Raw genomic sequence first — 26044 nt, 5'->3', positions numbered from 1 at the left:
TTAAAATTAGCAAGAACAGTCACAGAAAAACCAGTACTTCCATTACAAAATTATAAAAACATAAAAATTTTGCATCTAATATTTTGGCGAAGATGCTCCCGAATTTCCATCTCAAAATATTTCATTCGAAAATGTTGAGTAGTGTAAAAGATACAAATGTTCAAAATGTGCTGTCATCACTATTTTTGGTTACTTCAAAAACCAAGTTTTTGACGGTGTTTTAGTGCAAATTTTTAACTAAATTTTGCCAATTTGTAGACAACCAGAATGTCTAAGTCAAGCCAAAACGGCATTCTTGAATTTTGTTTACTGTCTGAATTAGGTAGTTATTTTTAAAAACTTGGTATTCTAGAGGGATTTTTTTCTCTCTTTACTTGTATTTAAAAATTAATATCTGCCGAACCCGACAATTTTAAGTGAGATTTTGAACAGTCACATAACTATACAATGGCTATAAGCTCCCAAAATTTGGTTCGAAAATATCGATTGCAACTTTGCGAAAAAAAAACTGTAATATGTCAAAAATCTATTTTTCCTTCAACTTTACTATATCTTTCAAACCTGATTTATTTCAACAATGAAGTTTCGTACAGTTATAGCCTGAGATAATGCCTATTAGTTCCCAAAATATTGTTAAAAAATAATAGTTATAACAATCTGAAAAAAAAATTGTGTAAGGAGGCATTAATCTAATTTTCCCTCAACTTAAATTTAAAAATTCATACCTTCCGAACCCGACTTTTTTTCTAAATAAACTTTGGGACAATTACAGGTCGGAATAATGACTATTAGTTTTCAAAAATTTGTTTAAAAATATCGAGTGAAACTGTGCGAAAAAAATCATGTTTGATGTAAAAAAGCAAAAATCTTCCAACTTTTCTTCAAAAACATATATCTTCGAAACCCGACGTATTTCAACAATGAAATTTTGAACAATTGTAGTCCAAAACGTCTATGTCTATTAATTCCCAAAACGTCATTAAAAAATATTGACAGTCAAATAAAATTTTTGTTTGAGTGAGGAATCAATAATCTAATAACGTTATAACCGAGTTCGTTATAACGGGACTCCACTGTATTTTGGATAGGGAAATATTTGCAAGACACAGTGATGTGGGTGTTTGGACGAATATTTTATTATCATGTCATTTAGATCCTTACAATTAATTTTTACACTTAAGCGCCGTCTATTAACAAATTTATACATGTCTTGTTGCAAACAATAGAAAACTATACATTTAAAAATGACTTTATAAAAAATTATTCACAGGAAAATATTGGGCCTAACTATGAAATGCGATAATTTTCACAATATCTTCCCCAAATAACCTCTTGTGTAAGTTTAAGTATACGTTACAATGTACTGTGGTGTAGTCTAATTCAGTCGGGAATAACAATTCATTAATAACAAAATAATCACATTTACATAAACTGCTGCAAAATGACTGTGTGTGACGCAAGCCGATTTTACATCTTGAACATTATAGCCACTGGCGTAAGTCATATTCACGTGGAAATTTCCTTCTGCCAAGCCACTGGGCGATCGCACGATGAAATTGTACTCTCCAATTTCCAAGGTGGTGACTTTTGTTAAAAACAGGACTGCTTGGTGGCAGTTGGGGTCGCTGGAATTCTAAAAATCAAAAATTTTTTTTTTAATTAACAAAAAAAAAATTAAAAATATTTAACCATATTTGTCGATTTGTAAGGAAAATTATACCTATTTTCTTTCTTGTTCAAAAGTTCAAAATAAATGGAGAATAATGGGTAAACAATCTTAAATTGAAAATGAAAGAAGTTGTTTTTTTTTATTTTAATGAAGAGCTATTATGTTACGAGTTCATTAAAGGGAAAACATACAAGTTCTGCCTTGAATATATTGATTGATTTTTTCCTTCTGCTCGTTAAGAAAAAATAAATATGTGCTTTCGTTTCATGTAATTCTAAATAATGTGTTCTATTATTAATATTATACGAACTTCGACGTTTTGATAATTTTAACGACTGTGTGATTGTATTGTTGACAAAAATAAAGAAGACCTTCACGACACTTACAGAAACATAGTACCTGTTAAAAAATATGTAGGTATACAGGTGTTCCGTCTAACCCCCCAATAGAAGTATTGGAAGTTTTAATAAAGATATTTATTTGAAAGTTGGTACTCAGCCATAATCCGTTGAGTTCTGCGTAATGAAAATATTTTCAAGGTGGCAACATTTCCGGTTATTCGGGAAGTCGCTGTCAACTTTCTTATTTTATTTTATTCTTATTTCTTATGTGTAACTTTAGTTTTAATTACATTGAAAATGTATACACACACAGTTAAAATTATTGAACTTCACCATTTTATTTTACTTAAAACTGGATAAAAAATTATTAGAGCTGAAAAGACACACATCTTGTTTGTGTTTAGTTTTTAGTTTATCTCAGAGAATAAAATCCTTGGCAAATTAATACTTCTTTTTTTTTCAATTCAATTCAAATTAAACATTGGTAAAAAAAATCTTCCCATAAATTCATTACTTGATATGTTTTTTGGAAAACCATCATCACTTTTACACAATAAAAATGTCTCGACGTTTTTTAATGTGTGTTGAGTTAAAAAAGTAAAAAAAGCACTAGTTAGGTGAATATTTAATCACAATAAAAGTAATTAAAATGAATTTCTAACTAGTATTTCTAATTAAATACTTAATAACACACTAGTATGTAAGTCAATATCTTTGTGGTTTTATTATTATTTAAATTATTTAATGAAAACGTTGCCTCTGAAAATATGATTTCTTAATAAATTCTTTGTCTTCTCAAAATATCTTCACAATACAAACTGCTATATTTTTTTTCAAGTATTAACTGTTTCAAAACTATAAGAACGCCAACGTCGCGTTTTACCGATTTTTTTTTAATTGTAAATTATCTACTAAACTAGACCAAAAAAAATACAACCAAAATAGAAATAGAAAAAATAGTATATTATAAGCTGTTTCAAAACTATAAAGGCGTTAACGTCGCATTTTCTCTCCAAATTAGCTGTTAAAAATTATTTATGCAATTCAAAAGAATAATAGCTAATGTAATTTATACTTTCAATGAGACATATAACTATTAATAATTATTTTACAATTTAATCAATCTTATTTAAAAAATAATTCGGTAAAATGTGACGCTGGCGTTTTTATAGTTTTAAAACAGCTATGCACTAGTTTTATAAGATTTAGTTGTGGCACTCATTCATCGTGCTCCAAAACTATTCGTGCCACGAAAGAACGTCTTACAAAACACGTATAATAATATACTATCTTCCTCAAAATACTATGACAACATAAATATTATTTTTTAAGTGTCATTCCGTGTAGCGGTTTACTTGATTTTTGCAGAAAACAAAGCTTATCAAAAGGTCTTTTGATTGTAAAAAAATAGTGAACCGGCAATTAAGTACTCCTTAAGACCTTAATCTTTTTTTATTTTCTCAAAATACCTCGCCAACACAAATATTTTTCTCAGGTGTTAGTGTCAGTCCGTGTATCGATTGTCTATTTTTTGAAGAAAGCATAGCTTGTAAAATTATCATAAAGCGGCAATTAGTTCATAGAGCCTTAATGTTAAAAAGGTCATTTATAAAATGCAATCAAATTAATATAAATAAAAAAAGTTATTAATCTTATTATTCAGATTCTCATTCTAGGGAGGCTTATATTTTAAGACTGCTGCGCTCTCTGATGGTTAATTCTGAAATTATCTACTGCGAAAAAGCGGGAAACTTAAATGACATGTAACAATTATTACAATAAATACTTAACTTTGGGCAAATTGTAAGAGTTACTGTATTAAAAGAAACTTTAAAGGGCTCTCGTAAAACACTGCGTCAATTGTTATAAGAATATAAAATTGAGTTTAAACAATTACACTTATTTTATACAACAAAGAAGGTATTGAGCTATCATTTTGAAGCAATGAAAGTACAAGTACAAGTACTAGTATGTAAGTCAATATCTTTGTGGTTTTATTATTATTTAAATTATTTAATGAAAACGTTGCCTCTGAAAGTTTCGGAAAGTTCCGGAAAACTAAATACAGTTTCGGTAATAAAAATAATAGTAACAAAAAATACATTTTAATGAAAATAATGCTATTGTGGGAAACTTTGAGCAATAGAATATTGTTGTTTTGTGCGAAAATTATTCCGAGCTCTTCAACTCAATTTTTAACAAGAAACTTATTTAATTCATTAGATTTAGATTTCGAAACAAGCCTAGAAAGTCTTCATTTTTAGTTAGAATAGAACAGAAACAAAAAAATCTTAGTTTTGAGTTGAGAGAAATCCAGAAAATTAAAAACAATGATTTTTGGGTCGTTTGTAGTCAAGATATCGTAATAGTAAAGTGTTTTTTTTCTTTTGATTCCTTTAGGATACCTTTAACTTCTAATGCCCAAACCAAATGACGACATTAATTTCACATTTTGAAGATGTTTCCACCTTATTTATTTAAAACAAATATAAAAAGCTTAAGAAAACACCAGGTCTTTCAATATTATTTCTTACGTGTTTCTCCTTTATCAGAAGTTTTTTTTAAATTATGACCACATCGGTGATAATAAAACTGACGATGTTCTTTTTAATTTTCGAAGACTTACATTTTGAGTTATTCCAAGATTAGTTTATTTTTTGTTTATTCTATACGGTTTTTCGTACACATTAACAAGATAATAATTCTTTCAACTAAAAAATTAAAATTTTTAAACTTCTCTTAAACTGCTGCTATTAACTGTGAATTTTGATTTTTGTTAACACATTTCGAAAGGTGGTTAATAAATTAGCACTGAAAACTAACAATACTTGCTTAATTTCGTAATTAAATATTTATTTTTCTGTTTTATTGATCAGAAAACCTGGACCTACAAATCGCAAAGCTACGGAAATCCAGTTGTGAATTTGTGATGATAGCTTGCCTGAAATATTATTATTATGGTACGCGTAATCAAAATTAAATTCAAAATTATATTATATTAAGTGCACATTATTTCAAAATTCCGTTTAAAATTCATTTTATTTTAAACTCATTAGTGTAATAATTTACTTCACACATACAGGCTGATTCTTTTAGGGCTTACACTAGAATGTATCTTCTAAAATAGCTAGAGCTTTAAGATTTTGTGTGCAATCTAAATCGACCATTCTGAATTCAATTAAACTATTTTGAAAATGCCTGAATTTCCGGCACTACGAGAAATTGGCGTCAACTTTGAAAGCTCGTGAACCCTTTACAACAAGTGAATAATTCTTTTTGAATTTGATAGCCAAAGGTTCAAAGGGTCCTCTTAAGTCTTTAGGATTATCATTATCAACTGTCAAATTGTAAGGCTACTATGATTTTTTGAAAATGATGATATAAAATTATTATAAAACAGTTTTTTCAAATGGAGTGACGCTGTTTTTTCAATACCAATCAAAAGAACATCAATTTTTATGCAAAGTTTTATTAACATATTCTATATCTATCTCTTACAGTTTTTGAAATAATCGCAAAAAACAGAATTTTGGTTCATTATTTTTATTTTTAATCAGGTAAACTCTTGAAAATTACGATAAAATTGTACTGTTAATTAATATTGTGTACCATTTTCATTTAAGAAATTCAAAATTCGATGTCAGACCGCTGAGTTACTTTACATAATTCACTAAGTTATAATAAACCCAAGAATAAACCATAATTAAATAATATTGTTTTGTTGCTTATTCGATAATGAACCAGCTAAAAACTAAATAAAATATTGAAGTGTGACAATTGTTGACCATTTTACAAGGTCTACCTGATTAACTATGAAAATTACGACGTAAAATCCGTTTTTTGTGATTTTTTTTCAAAAACTGTAAGAAATGAGTGTAGAAGGTATTGACGAAAGTTATTTCAAATATCGCTATTCTTTCGATTGCCGTTAAGAAAATAGAGTCGTTCTATTTGAAAAAACTGAGTTATAGCAATTTTTTTAAAACCATTTTGAAAAAGTCATGTTAGCCATGAATTTTAACTAATGACAATTTCGAAAATTCTAGAAAACTCTTTAAAACCTCGGTTATCGAATGCAAAAAAATTTTTTTCAAATATTGCAATTGGTCCAAGGGCTGTGACATTTTAAATAAACCCTTGCAAATGAACATTTTAACAAAAAAATGACATGTAAAAAACTATGACAGATACGTACCAACAACTTGGGTAAATTTTACTCAGTTTGTGAAGATGAATTCAAATATGAAATAAAAATGTGTGGTTATTATTTAAAATTTCAAACTTAGCGCCAATTTTTGTAGTTCCGGAATCTCAGCCATTATGAAAATAATTTAGTTGAACTCAGAATGGCCGATCTGGATCGTAGACAAAATTTTAAAGCTCTAGCTACATTAGAAGCTAAAAAGTTTCTAATGTAGGCTCTAAAAGAATCACCCTGTATAAAACCAAACTGGTATAATGTTTGACGAAACTTTTTTATATTCAAGTTAATAACTAAAGTTTAATGCTTGAGATGAATACTTACGGTAATCCCATAAGCAATCACAGTTTTGTCGGCGTCTCCGGGAGCATAAACTTTATTTTTCGCGATCCAGAAGACCTTATTATAAGGGGGATTGGCACAGAATTCCATTGTCAAAGTCAACGGTTGGCCGTAAACTGCTGTGATGGTTTTGTTGCTCGGAGTTACCATAGGTCGACCTGTAATTTCCACACTCATTAAAACACGAAGCAAAAATTAAAATCTAACGTGTGTGTCACACTTACTTTCGTGAATAATTTGTTTCGCTTGTTAGAAAAATGATAAACAGGCGGAATCGGAAAATTGTATTTGCAAATGAATTACAACATGATAGTAACCAAATTACGGGCATTATCTGTGACAAATGCGGATAGATATTCGAGCAAATGTAAAGAATATTAAATTACGCGAACGTAAAACCGCGGTTTTCACTCAGCGTCCTTGTTTATTTACGACTTTTGGGATTTGAAGTCAGAACAGGAACGGGAATGCACAAACAGAAGGGAATTATAATTGTAAATCTCTGACAATCTGGCTTTGTCTTTGTGTTCTTGGGAAAGAATCAAAATGGAGCGATGGATTTCCGCAACTCGACGGAGAAAAATGTAAATAAATAATTTCATGAAGTGCAGTTTCACGAGGAAACTTGTGGTTTTTGCAATCAGGGATAGAGTCATACAAAAATTCACCAAATCAGCAGATTTTAAGTGTGCTCAATGATACGAAAGTGTATCGAAAGGTAACGAGATGGCTGCAGTTTCCTGCAAAATCAATTTTATATAGAACAGTTTATAGCAGGATTCCAGAAACGCTTACCTTACGTGCAATTTTTTGGTAGATGCTCGTACATATTGTATAGAAATTAATTAACCTCAGAAATAGTTAAATAATTAAATTTATTGTTACCGTTTTATGGACAGAAAATAAAATAAATCATTAAAAAAACAACAACTTAAAAATGGTGGAGGCGCCGGGCAAATCAGTTTAGAATAAACCAAAATAATGTGTTTTATTTTATTTATTTGGTATTTATTTATTTTGCATCTACTTATTCATCTTGTAAAATCTGATTTTTAAAGCAAAATTGATTAAAGTTAAGAATGTTTTATGTAGAAACGCTAGAAAGACTACTGGATAATCTCATAGAAAAATATTGTTAAAACTCTAAAGTAGCGGTAGATGTAAGAAAAAATGTAAACCTTGATGCCTGATGATTTAAAAGCACAACTTTTATGGTAATGCAGTATGTTTTTTTATCCGAAAACCGTTAATTTTAAGCAAAAATTGCAAGAGACAAAAAAGTTTTTAAATCGAATGAGCTTTCCAATGATAATGGCAAAGTCAAACTAATATGCGCTAAAAAGTTATCAGACGATTTATTCCAAGGGGTCACCCACAGCCCTCTTCTGGGGCACCATACATAAATACAAATTACACTGTCATAAAATGTTTCATAAATATTGGTTAAATATTTTTCAAGGTATAAAAATTAACGTCTTTCTTGTGGGCTATTTTTAAAGAGCAATAAATCGAATAATTTTTTTTTTTTGAAAAAATAAAAAATAGGTAGCAATTAATTTTTAATTGTTAATTTATGGTTAAAATATTTGCATTCGTTTGTGGGACATCGTGCAGATTAATTGTGTTTTAACTTTTTCTCAGTTGCACTGTAACAATTGTTAAGTTATTGCTGCTTACAGAGGTTGCGAATAAAATTAACTTGTTTTTAAGAAAAATAAAAAATGGTGGATGCGCTGGGCAAATCAGTTAGTTATAAACGAGTTTTTTAAAATATATTTTCTTATAAGAAGCTCACTTTATACAAGATGTATCAGAAATACCTCGTAATAAAACTCATCAAATACAATAACTTTTCTATATATAACATTTTGCGAAATTTTTATTGAAAAATTACAAATAGAAAAAATGTTTTGTTTGTTGAGTTCTGTTACGTGTAAAATTTAACATACGTATTTCGATACAACCTGTATATTTATTTTTTATATTTATTTAAGTACAAATATGCAATTCTTTTAGAACTACAATTAGAGCTGTGTTCAAGGTTTGCTTAGTTTTCCCGGACTACAATAGTACATTATTATACGGGTTTTATAAGAGGTTTAATTGTGGCACGAATGGTTTTGGAGCACGACGGAGGACTGTAAAACTAAAAATTATTTAATTAAGAATATTAATCTCAATAAAATATAAAATATCAAAATATTTATTAATAGAAATTTGATTATTTCTAGTGTTATTATAAAAATGGTTACATAATTTTTTTTACACAAAAAATTCTTCTAAAAAGTACCAAAATTAAATACGAAATTTAAATTTTTTATTTTTATTTAACTAATTATTTTGTGCAATAGTTTGTTCTCAAATGACGGGAAATAACATCTTCTTGCAGCTGCTTAATAGCAATGAATGAATTAATTAATTCTAATTAGAAGGAATTGAGGAAAAATTCTGAAAGATCGACAGACAAAATTAGAGAAAAAAGCAAAAGCAAACTCTGAGTTTTTAAGATTTAATTGTAAACATATACATTTAGTAGACTCACCTAAACAAATTTAACTGCAACAAGAACTGTGCCTCAGGATTATCTTTAGGTTTTTTGCAAAAATTAATTAAAATATAATAAATTAATAATACTAAGTTAATTAAAATTAATTAAAAATGGTGGATGCGCCGGACGAATCAGTTTAACTACGATGGTTTCTACGGTTCGTAAAAAGCTGAAAATATTTATTTTATTCAATTTATATTTATTTAATCACAAATTAATGTTTGATTTAAAGCTGGAATTAAAATTATGTTTTAGATTTGCGTAGGTTTTCAGTTTCAATAAAAGCTTTCAATATGGCCTGCTTTACTAAATATATCACTACTACGTTTTGACTTTCAGTTTGCAATTATTATTACTGTTTTCATGGACTGAAAACAAAATAAGTTTCACTTTTAACAGAATCTAAAAAATGGTGGATGTACCTTGTGAATAAATTTAACACTGTTTCTAATCGGAAAAAAATTAGCATACTAATTTTAACCACACACAAGTGTTGTTTGCTTTAGAACTGCAAAAAGCTATATTATGAACTACGGCAATCAAGTTCTACAAGTTCTGCAAAAAAATCTTAATTTTCAACAAATTTAAAAATGGTGGATGCGCCGGGCGAAGCCGCTTATTTCTGTATTTATTTCATATTCAATCAATCATAAAATTAGTGTTTGCCTTCTAGGTCTGTCTTAGTAACAAAAGGCGTTTTTAAAAGAAGTTTTACGTTACGTACTATTTGGCAATTATTCCCCAATTTTCAGTTTTGCGTGTGAGGAAAATAGATGGTTTTTAATAGACACAAAATAAAAAGTGACGAAAATAACGAAACTAATAACCCTCGTGCAATAAATGCTTTCTTATCAATACGAATTCATTTTCTTTGGAACACGCCAAAAAACGTGAAACAAAATTAGTTAAATTAAAGCTTTAAATGGATACGGACTGTGGATGCGCCGGACGAATCAGTTTAACTTAATAACTACGATGGTTTCTTACGTTCGTAAGAAGCTGGAAATATTTATTATATTCAATTTATATTTATTTAATCACAAATTAGTGTTTGCTTTAAAGCTAGAATTAAAATTATAGTTTAGATTTGCATAGTTTTTCAGTTTCAACAGAAGCTTTCAATATGGCCTGCTTTACTAAATATATCAGTACTACGTTTTGACTTTCAGTTTGCAATTATTCTTACTGTTTTCATGGACTGAAAACAAATTAAATTTCACTTTTAACAGAATTTGAAAAATGGTGAATGTACCTTGTGAATATGTTTAACACTGTTTCTTATCGGAAAAAATGAGTATACTAATTGTATCAACACATAAGTGTTGTTTGCTTTAGAACTGCAAAAAGCTGCCTTGATAGTAAATTATGAACTACGGCAATCAAGTTCTACAACCAAGTATCTGCAAAAAAATCTTTGTTTTTAACAAATTTAAAAATGGTGGATGCGCCGGGCGAAGCCGCTTCTGTATTTATTTCATATTCAATCGATCATAAAATTAGTGTTTGCCTTCTAGGTCTGTCTTAGTAACAAAAGGCGGTTTTAAAAGAAGTTTTACGTTTCGTACTATTTTACAATTATTTTCCCATTTTCAGTTTTGCATGTGAGGAAACTAGATAGTTTTTAATGGACACAAAGTAAAAGGCAAAAATAACGAAACTAATAAACCCTCGCGCAATAAATGCTTTCTTATCAATACGAATTCGTTTTCTCTGGAAAAAAAAACGTGGAACAAAATTAGTTAAATTAAAGCTTTAAATGGATGCGGACTGTTGGAAAATCTTAATTAAAATTACTTCTCGAAGGCATTTTCAATACGAAGACTCCGTTCTGTTCTTCAGGCCGTTATTGCTTAAGTAAACCGATGATGAAATTATAAGGTTCAGAGACGGAGTAAATACACAAATTTAGCTTTTTTTCTGTAAAGAAGAAATAATTAATTATAGCTAGACTATCTTTTTTAATGAAAAATAGACTAGGTATAACTACTTGTACAGTTTCATTATAATTCATTATATGTCATGACTAAGAATCCTCAAGTGAAACTGAAGGGTTTTTCAATTTTAAATTATAAATTGCACTTATTAAGATTGTTTCGAAATGAGGGCAAGGAAGTCACTTTTGACAGTCCCCTCCTCCTGCAATATTCAATATCTAAGCAGCTGTAAGGAGTGTTTAGTTTTAATTTCAAGAAGGTCTCCATTCGAACGATAAATCTTCATTGGGCAGAATTAACGGCGGATTCACAATTAAACTTCTCGAGCAACTTATCCGGGTTAATTATTTTGTTTTCTGAGTAACTCAGTTAAAGTTAATTTCAGTTACGATCTGCAATTTAAATATTCTCTTTCAAGCGCGTCGAAAAAATTGAATTCTGCACATGTAAAAGCCAATTTTTAGTCGCACTATTCGTAATTGGGTTGATTGTGAAATGTGGCACATGGTTTGGGCATTTTATTTTTCATACAACGTTGAATTTTTGAAAGCGCGTCCTCCCACAGCCTCGACAGATGATGCGCTTTGTTTTGCATAACAAAACTGAAATATCTGCGGGAGGATTTGTTGATTTCCTTAAAAGCAGATCATTTTCGAGTTTCAACAAACGCCGAGCTCGGTTTATTTCCTTCCATATGGAAACTTGGTTTCGCTCGTAGACGTTTTGAATTCGATGCAAATTATCGCGATAGGAAGCATCTGTTCCACTTTCTACGTAGAAAACTAAGTCCCAGAGCCAACCTTTAACATGCAAAGTATTCTATTAAGTCTAGTCGTTCTGAAGTTATCGCCACCAAACTTCACTTAATGTTCGCGGTCGTCGATTGTCCTCTTGTGCTGTGAAGATCCCCAAGGATCAAATTAGCGAAAACTACTAAGCGGCGAGTGTTGTGGTTGTGTTTTATTGCGGGACCTGACCGTGGGACTATAATCGGGGATCATAATCGTTACGTTACTGCTCGAAACAGAACTGTGCAAGAAGTCCATCGAAAGCTGGTTATTAAGAAAGAGGCTTTGAGTTTACGCTCTTTTATGGGGCCAAGGTTAAATTTTGCAAAATTGATTGAGCATTTAGTTACCTATACCGTGTGTTTCAAGTTGGTATTTATCTTTTTACAGGGTAGGTTTTTTCGACGACCGGGTGCATTTTACATTTTGCCGCCCTTTTTTGAAACCTAACGTACTAAACTATAATAACTACACTAGAGCTATTTTTCGCACTTTAAGACAAAATTGTCTTTTTTGGTCATCCAAACATTTTATAACTAATTTTTTTTGTGATACTTTGTTAGGATAGAACGGAAAGGCAATAAATTAGCTATAAATTGTTTTATTTTTCCTTATTTTCAAGCGTTATAGCATGTGTTGTCCAGCCAGAAATGATCAGAAACGAAAATTATTTTGCCAAATTTAATTAAAAATACGCCGAAAAATCGCAAAATTATATCGCGAATGGTCTTATTTTTGCTTTCTTGGACCGCTTAAGCGAGATTTTGTTCAAACAGAACGAAAAGTTACTGAACTATGGGTTAAAAAATTATATTTTTGCTGTTTTAATCGATGTTTAACGAAAAACGCCACTATTTTGAGAAATATTGATAAAAATAAACTTAGAAGGAAATAGCTTTTTGTGCAACAAAATGTAAACAGTGATTTTTTTTCATGTGAGACAAATCCGAGATAAAAAACCCGTCATCAAAAGTAAAATTCATTTTGCTGATAAGCTAAACACAAGATTTTGCAAAATTCGATAAGAAGTTTCAATTTTCAATATCAATAATAATTAATTTAAGAGTGGAAAAGTGCAACTTTTCGTAATTCAGTTAAAAGAATTTGTTTTTTTCTATACTCAGTCAATATTGAAAAGTAACAGAATTCCTCACCGAATTTTACAAAATGCTTTACTACCTCAAGCGTTTTACCTCGCTATTATTTTGCAAAGTTTCTCAAAAATCAGCCAAAAAATCACAAAAAATAACCAAATATTGTTAAAACTAAGCAATTATTTTGAAAATGATAGATTTTTGCGTTAGATTTTTGCACGTTTTTTTATACAGAACGCAATTACTTTCAATTTAGCAAAATTTCGTCAAACTATGATAGAAATGGAATGAAAATTGAGTTGTTTTTGCCTTATCCGTTTGTTAAATCACGTTTTAAGCTTAAAGACACAGTTTTAATCACAGAACTGATTCGAAAATAACATTATTTTGCGGCGTTTTATATGTTGGAAGTTTAATATCGAAAAAAATACAAATTTTGCAAAATTTTCATAAAGCAAAAATTCCCTAACTGGATCGAAAATATTGATAGGTTTATGTTTAATGGCAATAATGCAAAATTTTACAAAAATTTCCTCAAAAAATATTAAAAATTAAAAAAAAATAATATGTTTTTTTTCGAGCGCTTAAACATCCATTTGGAGTAATATCTCACTTTTTTTAATAAAGAGAAATTAGTAAACTAGATCAAAAATATTTTTTTAAACTTTTTACCATGTTTTCGAATCAAAAACACAAATAAGCAAAATGAATTTTTGAGAAAATTTTTATGCAATCTTTGTGAATTTTTTTCATTTTTATTAAAAAAGAATAGCAAACCATGTTCAACGTGAGTCTACTAAAAGCATTTTTATTCCTATATCTTAAAAACTAATAACTATACAGAAATCAGCATTTCTGTGATTTTGCAATGATTTTTGTTTAGGTGTCAGAAGTGGAAAAGAAATAGTAACTTCAAGTAAAAGGACAAGATTATGATGTGACGTAAATGAGATCTTTTTTTCAAAAAAATAGAAATGTTAGAGAAGACGGAAAAGAGATTTACTTCTTAGACAAAGCGTGGAAAAATACTTTTCTTAAAAATCCAATTTCAAATTTTTCCTTGACGCGCTTGCGTGAACTCCTCTTCGGACGTTCTGAGTATAGTTCAACTTTAAAAATAACAATTCCCTGAAATTTTTTGCAGTTACCTTATTTCTTCCACACTCTGTTAATGCCAGGTAAAGTTTTGACTACAAGACCGCAAACACCCTTTATTACAGTTCCAAAATTACGATTGTTTAAATTTTTAATTATTATTTAATTGTTTAATTTTTGGGGGTTTTTTACGGGTTTTTTCCTTAAATTTCCTTAAAGCATCGTTTGCTTCAGAATTATGTACATTACAAGAAATAATTATTTTTGTGTGTAAGGAAATTCCTAAATATTTCACATGCATTATAGAAAAAAAACATTTTCATTTTTGTATGGTTATAGGTTTTTGAGATACTTTTTGGAGACTCACCTTGTATGTAATTTACAATGTTGTAAAAAAACAGTGTATAATTATATTTTTGACGTTACATTATCAACACAGTAATATCCCAAGTGGATTCAAATTGTTCATCATTTTCCTACTTATTTCCTTTTCCTGATGAGAAAAATGTAAATTGTTTATAAATAAGCAAAGTTTTGTATTTTAACACTTCAAACATTGGTTTGCCTATACATTTTTATACGGAAATTTTGAACTTGTCAGTATGTCATGAATGAAATACAGACTATTGCAGCTTTTCTATTGGCTTAAATTTTTCAAAGATAATAGATAAAAATGAATTAAAAACAATAAAAAAACAGTTTTTATTGAACAAAGAAATGGACTAGAATTACCGATTTAGTTAGTTATGTACAGTAATGCTTTGTTTGCAAATCTGCAACACTTACAAATTAATTGTTTTAAAGCTTAAAGTTCCCTTTATAGACTTTATGAGTAAATTAAATAATTTGAGAACTTGATACTGTTGTGGAATTATCACAACGGCTGAATACTCTGGCGTGGTGTCATAAATATTTAATTAATACAATTTTAATGTAATACAAATTTTAGTTAAAGTGAAAAGAATAACATTTCATAAAATTTCTAACAAAGAAATTAAAATAGTAACTCGGAGTCAAATTTTTTCCAGAGGCTTTACCACATTTATGACAATATAATAATAATTATTATATTTATAATAATAAATAATAGGATAAAAACCTATCAACATAGAAAAATGTTTTCCAAATATAGATTTATTTACTTTTTTCAACAACAATTAATTAATAGCAAATGACACTAAATTTATCGTTTTCTTTGCAAAATTGTTAATGTAAGTTAAAAAAAATAACATCAACAAATAATTTTAAAATGTTTTTTTGTCGATAACATTTTAAGCCTTCTTTTTAATATCTTAATCCTAGATTATAAACACCAAACAAGTTTCCGATAGCAACGTGTTTTCACTATTTTAAAACATGCTTCCCTTAGCAACGTGTTTTAAATTAAAATGTTCCAACAAAAAAAATATGAACAACACTCGTACGAAAATACTTAAAGTTCTCGGGTGTCTTATGTCAATTTTCCAAAACGTGCGTACTTTCTTCAGAAATTTTTATCAACCCACTTTTGAGAGCCAGTGTGTGGCTTATGGTAATTTACTAGCAGTTAATTTTTTCCTTAAACAAAATGGAGTGCTTAATCGATATCTTGCCATTTTCTATCTACCTTTAAATTTTTACTAAACCATTCTCTAACACGCTGTGTTTTAAAATGTTGCTTACATTGAAATCTTCATAATGAGAATAGGAAAACTGAAATGTGGTCATTTTATTGCAACTCCTTTTTGAGTATCTAATTAGTAATTTCTCAATGAAAATATTTTCCTCTGGTTATTTTCCTTTCACGTTGTAAAAATCTTCCGATGTGATCCGCATGCATTGATTTTTGCGGCATGTCGTTCACATGTCAGTGTACGTAATTCGACTTTCAGAACATGACAAGAAACCCATTACAAACACGGAGTTAGGAAACGGCATAGCGCCCCTAACGTCCAAATGTATTTTTCTCATCGCAATAACAGAACATATTTCAAACCGTGTAATTGGAAGCGACAGCAGTATCGAATTCCAGTCGATCAAAACGTCGAGAGCAATAAGCATTTAAATAAAAAATCGACTCTCAAATCCCTCACCAGCAATATTCAGCTGGAGCTTTCCTACTGACGGTCATTCGATCTCACGACCACACAGGAGGGCAAAGGACGCCCTTTACCAACTCAAATCTCTCATTTGACGTGATGCTAAACTCATCTCTGTTTACACGAGAGCCTGAACGTCAATAAGGCGTATGTGCAATATGTTTATGCAATGGGGCTTAAGCAAACAATCCGTAAAACTGTCACTCACCATCGACACGCGCTAAATTAAAAACAACCATCTGGAAAAGTGTACTGAACCTCGTTAGGTACTGTTCAGTTCGTTAGCATGCATTACTGGAATTCAGTTTCATTATTTTACGTTTAATTAGTTCGAATTCGCTAATTACGTTAACCGTTTAAGTGATGTTTTGAGATCGTTTCCGGTTAAAGGCGCATGCTGTGGAGGAAATATAAGTAACTTTTCAAATGATAAATCCCGAATAAATCCTATTAGAGAAAAGCGGAGTAAGTTGACGTTCTTAAAAAAAGAGATCAACTTGGTAAAAGTTTTCTTTTTAAGCGGAACGGAACGTTTAACGACTTTATTAAATATTGCTTCCACCTGCTCGAAATGTTGCGACTTGAAGTACTGTGCATTTATATTTTACGTCTCAAGGTGGTAGTCGAAATTTTAAGACAAACTCAATAAAATTAAAGAGTGTAGTTTAACTACATTTTTACGAACGAATTATTTAAAACCTTGTCTATTTTTTGAAAATCAAATGTGTTTATTTGTTCTTTAGCCTGGAGGTTTAAGTAAATCATTGAACAAAGTGAGATGTGACTGAAATTAAATTGGCAACACTGAAAGTCATAGAGATAGAAGAAATGAAAATTGACAGTCTGATATCTTTTGCTATTCGGAAATAAAATTAACTAGACGCCCTCTGGTGATGACTTTTGAACTATGTCGAAAACAGTAAAGAAATTTTCGTAATGCCACATTTAACTGACATTTAATGAATTGTTCAACAATTTTGCGTGTATAGTGCTAATTACTTACAATAGAAAGAATTACTTTAAAAGTACGTGGTGGTAAATACTAGCGTTGACTTTGGTTCTGTAGTTTTTCGTGGTATAAAGTGTTTATTGTTGGAACTTGAAAGTGGATAAAAAGTGAAAAATATTTAAATTTTGATTACAAAGTGTTATCAAACAGTTGTCTAATTAAAGATTATAAGTAATGGATCACAGCGAACACAAAGTTTGGCTCAAGAAATCAATAAATTAGTGAAGTGTTATGAATTTTAGGTTAGAATTTTCCACTGAAAAAATCATGAAATGCTGCGGTAAATCTACAAAACTACAATAAAGATTAACAACTGCTGATACATTTAAACGTAAATTATGCCAAAAGGAAGGCTTTTCAATGTCTTTGTAATAATTTTCCAATAAAGAAAGTGAACCAGTCATTCGTTATTCGTGTTTTCCTCGTCATCTCTCATTTGTCAACATAAGTTTCTTGCATCAAAGATGCAATAATCATTCCGCATAGGCAATGTAATAATTGTGAAGCCCCGAAATTCGTACAACGCTCAAAATATCCGAATAAACATTTTCCCGCCATTTATGGTTACTGTTTTCGACCTAGCTCAGTGGCGCCCCCAACGGTAATTTTACTTCCGAATTCCATTATTAAGAAGCATACAGGATGATTCTTTTAAGGCTTACATTAGAAATTTTTTAGTTTCTAATATAACTACAGCTTTTTTTGTATACAACCCAAATCTACCATTCTGTGTTCAATAAAATTATTTTAAAAATAGTTAAATTTTTGACGTATGTCAATTTTTTTTATCAAAATTTTTATTTACAGGGGTTCATTTAAAATATCACAGCTCGTGAACCTTTTACAATAAGTGAATAACTCTTTTTGCATTTGATAGCCAAAGGTTCGAAGGGTCTTCTCAAAGATTGTCGAGTGGCAAATTCCAAGGCTGCTATGATTTTTTGAAAATGAGGATTAAAAAATGATTATAAAAGAGTTTTTTCAAATGGAATTCAAATTAACTATGAAAATTACGAAGTAAAACCTCTTTTTTGTGATTTTTTTCAAAAACTGTAAGAGATAGATGTAGTAAGACATATTTATAAAAGTCACCGTAAATATCGATGTTGTTTCAATTGCTGTTAAGAAAGCAGGGTCATTTATTTAAAAAAAATCATACTAGCCATGAATTTTGACAGACGACAATTTTGAAAATTCTAGAAGACTCCTCAAACCTTCGGTTATTGAATGCAAAAAAATTATTCATTTATTGCAAAGGGTTCAAGAGCTGTGATATCTAAGATAAACCCTAGCAAATGAAAATTTTAACAAAAAAATTGGCATAGTTAAAAACTATGACAGATAAATACCAACAACTTGGATGAATTTTAATCAGCTTCTGAAGGTAAATTCAAATATGTAATAAAAATGTGCGGTCACTATTTAAAATTTCAAACTTTGCACCAATTTTTTGTAGTTCCGGAAGTTTAGCAATTTTGAAAATAATTTATTTGAACTCAGAATGGTCGATTTGAATCGTATGCAAAATTTTAAACCTCTAGCTATATTAAAAGTTAAAAAATTTCTAATGTAGGCCCGAAAAAAATCGCCTGTATTAACCGCTTTTTACCAAGACAGGTTTTTTCTCTGTCCACATTATTCTGTATTGTCAACTTAATTTTAATGTCATAGGACAATTTACTCAGAATTTTAATTGAACGCATGGTGGTAATTTATAGTTTAAAGGAGAAGAAATCGTTAATAAACCAAAAAGTGTGTATAAAAATCTGACTAATTCAAAATATAAGCATCAATTTTTTGTTGACACAACTGCTTTTGATGGTGGGTCCATTGCTGTGACAAATGATGTGACAAAGCAGTAAATTGTAGCTAGTGCTGTGGGCGTGAACTCATAACGTGTGTAATTCATTTATAAAAAGAATAAAAATAAAACCTAGGATTGAGAAAACCAGCGTGAATTTATTATGAAAACATAAAATGCGAAAAAAAAAACATAGTTTTACCATTTTTGCGTTATAATCCGAAAATGCAATTCGTCAGCAAAATTTTGTCAAAAATTACTCAGACATCACCGAATTGGGTCGAGAAAGGTGATGAATATGTCTGTTTGAACGATTAAACACCTTTGTAAGCTAAAAATTCAGTTTTTACGAATGTTAGAAAAATCAGAAAGCTGAATAAAAAAATTTCGCGTTATTAGTTCAAAAGTATCTTCTTTAAAAACGCATTTATTTTGCGAAATTTCGATAAAAATTGCCGGATTATGTCGATTTATGGATAGTTTTGCGTTTTACTGGCGATAATCAAAATGACACTTCTTTCTCAAGAAATATTAAACAACAAATTATTAGTATTTAATTAGAAAAGTAAAACCTTACTTTAGTTAAAAAGCTAACACATTAAATAATATCTAAGTAACGTAGTTCAGTTTTAATCAATTTGAGTAAATTAATTACATTTATTAATTTACACTATTAAAACATCATTAATATTACAAAAGTAAAAACACGAAATTGTGCTTCCGACCAGATTTAACCTCCGAAGAAATGTTTATTGATGTTTATGGCCCAAAAGATTTATTGCTGTGGTTTAAGTTCAGCCCCATGTTAGTCTGGGTTTATAGGGGTTACATTCTTTATGATCGTGACTGTACCTACAGGGTGATTCAAAAGCGGCGGACACTCTCTCGGGTGGTGATGAAGGACATTAAACTGAATTAATAGTTTCAATGACAAAAAATTGTTTGAGCCTTTTTTCGCGAGATATATCTCTTCAAAGTTAATTTTTTATGTTAAGTTTTTGGTGCTTCAGATCAATATTTGTAATATTAATGTTTTATGATGTACAAAACATTTAAAAAACTTGCAAATTCGACAAATCTTCATCATTGGAGAGTTTGTCCGACACTTTTGAATCACTCTGTATAAAAGAAAATGATGAATTACTAACAACACAAGTTTTAAGTGTAGAGTTCAACCTTAAGAAAAATATTTTTTGGGCGAAAAGCCGTTGAAAGTTGAATAACGTTTGCGCTGAATCCGCTGCTAAATGTCATCAACAGAATTAAAGCAAATTTTGTTCATGTGACAAGTTCCGTTTTCCGGAATTTCTCCGAACGCGAAGGAATATTTAATATTCATGGCGAACAATCAAAGGTAGATTTAAGACTTTAATTATTAATCAGAGCTTTTTGAGCGTTCTTTAAGTAAACTTTTCCGGGGCGTCGTCTTGTCATCCGTCCTGCTTCTGGTGTAATGTAATGGGGGCCATTTATATTCTGGTCACAGAACTAGTCAGACGACCAAATCAAATCTAAATCCGCCAATCACATCCAAAGAATATTAAGCAACCCTCGCCACCTCGTCTCAATAAAAATCACAATTAAAACATCCCCAGTTTCTTAATTGGGCAAATTGGCACGACATTCCCGGGAAAATATCCCGATAATGTGGCGGCACGTGGCCCAAAATCCGAACTAACCGCATTTGCAGCCCCGTCTGGAATAAATGTTGCAAAAGTTGCCAAAGTGGGCATTTCAGAGAGTCCGATGAGCAGTCGACCAGTGAACCTGCGAAACGAAAACTTTGCAAAGTTGCAGAGTTCAAGTGTTCTCATTACTCGTCCAGTGTGGAAAAACTGGCAAATGCAATTCGACTCGACAATTTCTTAAATGATATTTACGTTTGCAACTTTGCTAAACAATTCTACACTTTTATTCGAGTTTACACCGAATTTAACTTGGGGCGTAAATAAATCGTGAATAAAATATAAACTCACAGATTAAACAACTTTTAAGGTATTTATCTTTGCTGAGCTGGTGCACAATTAATCGATTCAAAACTTTGCCATGTAAAAACATTACGGCCACTGCATACTGGGGTTGATAACGAGTCAATTCATTTAATTAACAAAAACACAGGAGAAATAATGAACGAATGAGTCGCTGAAGTGGAAAGTAAATGAATTGCTGTCATTCTGTGTTAGAATTAAATTTTGATAGGGTAGTGCAATTATTATCGATAAATTGAAGTGTCACCCAAAAATGTTATTTTACTGACATTAGAAACAAAATTGGATTATTTAGCTACCGATTTAATATTTTTTCTTTTGCTTATAGGAACAGACAGATTACATTATAGTGACTCTACTTGCAAAAGGGTTGTTTAAATAAATAGTTATTAATAATACGAGTGCGAAAACACAAGCTTAAAATTCGAGGTCTAACGTTATGCAACGAGCGTACGCGAGTTGCATACCTAGAAACCCGAGAACTTTAAGCGTTTTCGTATGTGTGTTTTTCAAATTTTTTGTTATAATCTAAGATTAAGATATAAAAAGAAGCCTTAAATATTTCCCAACAAAAAAGAATAATAAAATCAGCAAAAAATATACATATATTATAGCTACTGTTTTGAAAACAGGCGTGGTAAACAATCAAATAGAGGTCGATCGTGAAAAAAATATATTTTTATGCTGCTCTGCTTATTAAAGCCATTAAATGCACGCTTGTCACTGTGTTTTTTGACATATTTTCGATCTACTTTAAATTTTTGCCAAACCATTCCTTAATACGCTGTATAATTAGGTATTACTTCTCTAATTTAGCAACATTTTTTGGAGAAATTTTGGCACGTAATTGGGTTTTTGGATAAAAAATATGAAAAAGGTAAATCACATCGTTTTTTATCAGTTTTATTAGTAAATAAAATTACAAAATACATCTCAGTTTTTGGTTGAAATAAGTCGTTTTAGGCTACAAAGTACTTCTGTTTCAGCCGCGCATCAATTCAGTTGTTAAATAATTGAAAAGTAAGTTTTGGACTGCGCAGAGATTAATCATTAGATACAATTTTATTATAAAATCAATACAAATTGTAACCTAGTACTGGTTATTCGACTTTAAGGCTAAAGGCGACGACAGAGTTAAACCAAATGTGCTACAAAGATAAGTAGTAATGAAATTAATTTTTCTATTTTTAGCAATACATAGAATTCTAAATAATTAGAATTTGAGACAACGTAACACTTTTTTGAAAAAAAAATTACTTGATATTTTTTATTAAAATTTTAAACAAATGTTCATAATATTTTAAAAAGCGGGTACGAAAAAGATGCACTGTGGTGATATGAACAGAATGCGTCCAAGAAACAAATAAATTTTTAGTACTTTTGAACGAAACGCGAAAATTCATTTTTCTTTGACAAAATTTGCCGCCGAGAATCTCCAACAATCAAGTGGGGTAAGAGGAAGATAGGGTGAAATAAACCTCGATCCTCTAAAGACAGAAAGATGTGAAACATTTTCATCTTGTATTATTCGTACACATAATTATCATATTAATTCTTTAAACTAAATTTAGTAATGCATTAAACATCAGTGTTTTTTTTTTCTTTTTGTAGTAGTGTTTATTTGTTAGTAATTTTTATGTGTTCTTTGCTCAAAAACGGATAAATGATCAAAAGTTTGGAATACGAGAAAATCTGTTTTTCACTTTGGAAAACAGCAAATTAAGTTTTAATTTATTTTCGGTAAAAAAATTATTTTGACATGATGTCATGAGAAGAAGAAGCAAATAATGTCAAATAACTTTGAATTTTAATTTTTCTGGAATTAAATTATTTGAAATACCTACACATTTCTAAAAAGTTTACCATTCTAAGAAAAAGCTGAAAGGGATCAGAAAAGTCGGCAAAACAAATAAAAACTACTCGTAATAATAACCAGAATTTAGCGTTTGCTTTTAAATGTTCAATTTTCTTCTCAATGTAGGTATTCGTATGTAAATTTCTTTCAAAAATTTTTGTACAAAATATCATTTAAGGTTCTTTGTTTTAAAATGACAGTTTGGCTAATTAATGTTTCATATTTTTAATTTTATTAACACTAGTATTAATATGTATTTTTAATTCAATGATAATAATTTTATTGTATAGAATTGTAAAAAAAAATCCGAAAAAAATCACATGCATAAAGAAAATAATAAAACATTTTTTGCAAACGTAGATTTCTACGTGAGATTATTACAAGTTTTTGAGATACAGAAAAAAGTAAACCAATTATTACTAAATGACTTGTAAAGCTTGTTAATATGGATAGACCGCTTTTCCCAAAACGTAAAATACAGGCAAATGCTTCTTTGCCTAAATAGCAAACCCACAATTTTTTGTTAGTTAGTTAAAGTTGAGTTTTTTCTATATAAATGAAAATATCTTGATGGTGGCTAATACGTACACAGCCGCTTCCAAGAAATGCCTTCCTCACTGCCCGACCATGACGGAACAAAAGATTTTACAAAATTCGCATTTTGGTACCTTTCCTGTTATCGAATTTTAAAAACAAAAATAATTTGTGATCAGTGAAAAATGGAGATTCGTCGCCCTACTTTCGTTTTTAAAGGTTTCTGTTATTATAAAAAAAAATTTTTAATTATTTAAAAAAGATAAAAGTGTTACGTTGCCTCAAATTTAGATTCTATGTTCAAAATTTTTTCAGTTTCCAAAAAAAGTAAATGGTTAAAAAAAATAGAAAAATAAATTCCCCGCCATCTTGCGGCTTAGAAACACATTAAAACATGTTCCCCTTTAGCCTTAAGTATATCCCCATCAAGTTCCAGTATAACTTCCCCCCTTTTGAAATTTTTATTTTTTTATTCTTTCTCACTTTAATGGAAAACTTTTGCATTTCTCGCCCATTACAAATTATAAATTTCGGGGAAGGGAGTGACTTATCTAGCATATAATTTGACCTAATTTGAATTGCAAGTTTTAAAAACTGAAACAACTTATAAATTTTACCACAGCAGAAAAAAAAAACAAAAATCAACAAACTTAATAGTGAATTATTAGGCAATTGTAGAGGCTGCTTGAAGATTTTTTTCTGATGAGAAAAATATTCAAAATTCACTGCTAAATATGGAACCGAAGTGATTTTTTTTAGCAGCTTCGCAAAACTATCACTTCCAGTGAGGTGATAATTTGCAAGGAGCGTTATCTCATACAAACTCTAGGAGACTATCTACATATACTTAATTAAAATCCAGGAAGTAATTAAGATATGAGAACGTAACACCCTCTTTTCGAGAGGTTGATATTAAAGTTGTATAGAATGTAGCGGCATTCTGTATCTGGGTAATAAAGAGCAACACACGTAAACCAAGACAATTCCCTTGCCACCAACTTTACGGACGTTACTGCAAAAGTGTTGGGCTTGGGCCGCGAACGTCTTAACTTTCTACTCTGATCCTGCTGAGAATTCACAACAGCACACGTATCTCCGTTATTGTTAACTATGACTCAAACGACGACTAAACTAGAGGCTTGCTGCCGGATTATAAATATTAACTTTGGGTCACAAACTGAATTTAAATGCGTAAATTGTACAAACAGAGATTCGCTCAAAAATTCAGCCCAGCCTTTCTGCGAAACTTTCCTTCCTTTAATTTTTAATATATGGAGAAACATCATCAAAAGTTTGAGGCACTAAGTGTCTGCACTGCATTGCTTTTCAAATTTTCTGCCACGGTTGGCAAATTCCACACAACTATCCAACTCGTAACGCTCAAAGTTGTACACTTACTGGAAAGTTTCGTCATTGCTCATTACGTGTTTTAGCATTTTTGAACGAATTAACGCTGTTTAACAACTATTAGACAAAAATTACAACGTTAACGAAATTGTACATTCGACAATGAAGCACATTTGGTCGCGTGCTTTTACGAGCTTAGACGTTCCACTCTAGTTCTTGTTAAATTAAAAAACATTAAACTTTAAACTCCCCCGTTTGATGCTTGTTTTTGTCTGTCTGCAATTATACGTAGCCAACTTTATAACAAATTCAATATCTATAAACTTTGAAAGTTATCAGTGGCTAAAATCGGGAAATGCTGATATGCTTTTTTTGGATGAAGTGAAATTTTATTTAGTTTTGTTAGAACATTCATCAAGTTTATAACTTTCTGAAGATTATTTACTTGCGCTTGAAACATGTACAGAGTGAGTTATTTTTACTGACTCTCAACTAACATTTTTTTTTTAGATAACTAAAGACAACACTAAATTCTTACTACAATATACAAAAACCCGTCCAAATGATAAAAAATTAAAATAATTGCACATTACAGACATCGGCGACTTAACTAGTGTGTTCGTTCTATTTGGTGCACAATAAAAAGTTAAGTTGTGACAAACATTAGGTTTGGGTACCAAAAAATTAAGTTCAATTAAGTTTTAACGTCCTAATATTAATTAATAATTATAGTAATGCCCACTTATAACGTACGTCAAGGCACCGACTGAAACAGTATTTTACAGTATACAGTATACAGCATACAGCATATTAGACAACTAGACTACCAAATCAGAAAAAAATAAGATTTTCAAAAATATCACAGTCGCCTGTGATTCTTGTTTAAAAAAAATAAACTTTTTGTTATTACAGGGAGACGAAACTGTTGGTAACATTATTAAATTCTCTGTAAAAAAGTGCCTGCACTTTGTTTCAAATATATGTATATCTTTTATAAGAAAGATATGAATTTTGTAAGATTTTGATAAAATGACAACTTTTATAAGTCAACAACTTGTATAAGTCGAAAACAAAAGACGATATGCGGTTTTAACCAAAATTATTTACTCGAAAAACGGCCCCCAAAATGTGTCAGTCGTTTTTTTCTAAACCTGTTAGTTTCGGAGATTCCCTACTGGGATTATTTACTATTATAATATATCATTTAGAAGAAAATACTTTCAGCAAAAATTATTGAATTATTAAAATTAAAAGTATTAATCAAATTTGTATTTGTTCTTAGAAACGTCAAAAAATAATCCATAAAAAATATAACATTCATGTGAGCTTGATGAACTGGAAAATTATTTTCAGAGATGTTCTCAAAAGTGCTTGCTATTGGTAACTTCTATCATTACCAACTATTATTTTCTGATCAAAA

The 26044-nt window shown here is 30.0% G+C and overlaps 1 protein-coding gene across 2 annotated transcripts in view; it reads right to left on the bottom strand.

Annotated features, from left to right (window-relative positions):
• Positions 1–1112: 1112 nt before the first annotated feature.
• Positions 1113–26044, bottom strand: part of tei (teiresias) — a 359103-nt gene continuing 334171 nt past the window's right edge. For both annotated transcript variants that reach the window (XM_064355624.1, XM_064355625.1), the window contains exons 8-9: positions 6536–6711; positions 1113–1633 (exon numbers count right to left, since the gene is read on the bottom strand). In XM_064355624.1, the coding sequence (XP_064211694.1) occupies positions 1376–1633; positions 6536–6711 (434 nt within the window). In that variant the 3' untranslated portion in view covers positions 1113–1375. The remainder of the gene's footprint in view (positions 1634–6535; positions 6712–26044) is intronic.

The sequence above is a fragment of the Tribolium castaneum genome, chromosome 1 (assembly GCF_031307605.1).
Source record: "Tribolium castaneum strain GA2 chromosome 1, icTriCast1.1, whole genome shotgun sequence".
Lineage (NCBI taxonomy): Eukaryota > Metazoa > Arthropoda > Insecta > Coleoptera > Tenebrionidae > Tribolium > Tribolium castaneum.
Note: the sequence above shows the minus strand (reverse complement) of the source record. Positions and strands in the feature narration are given on the sequence as shown.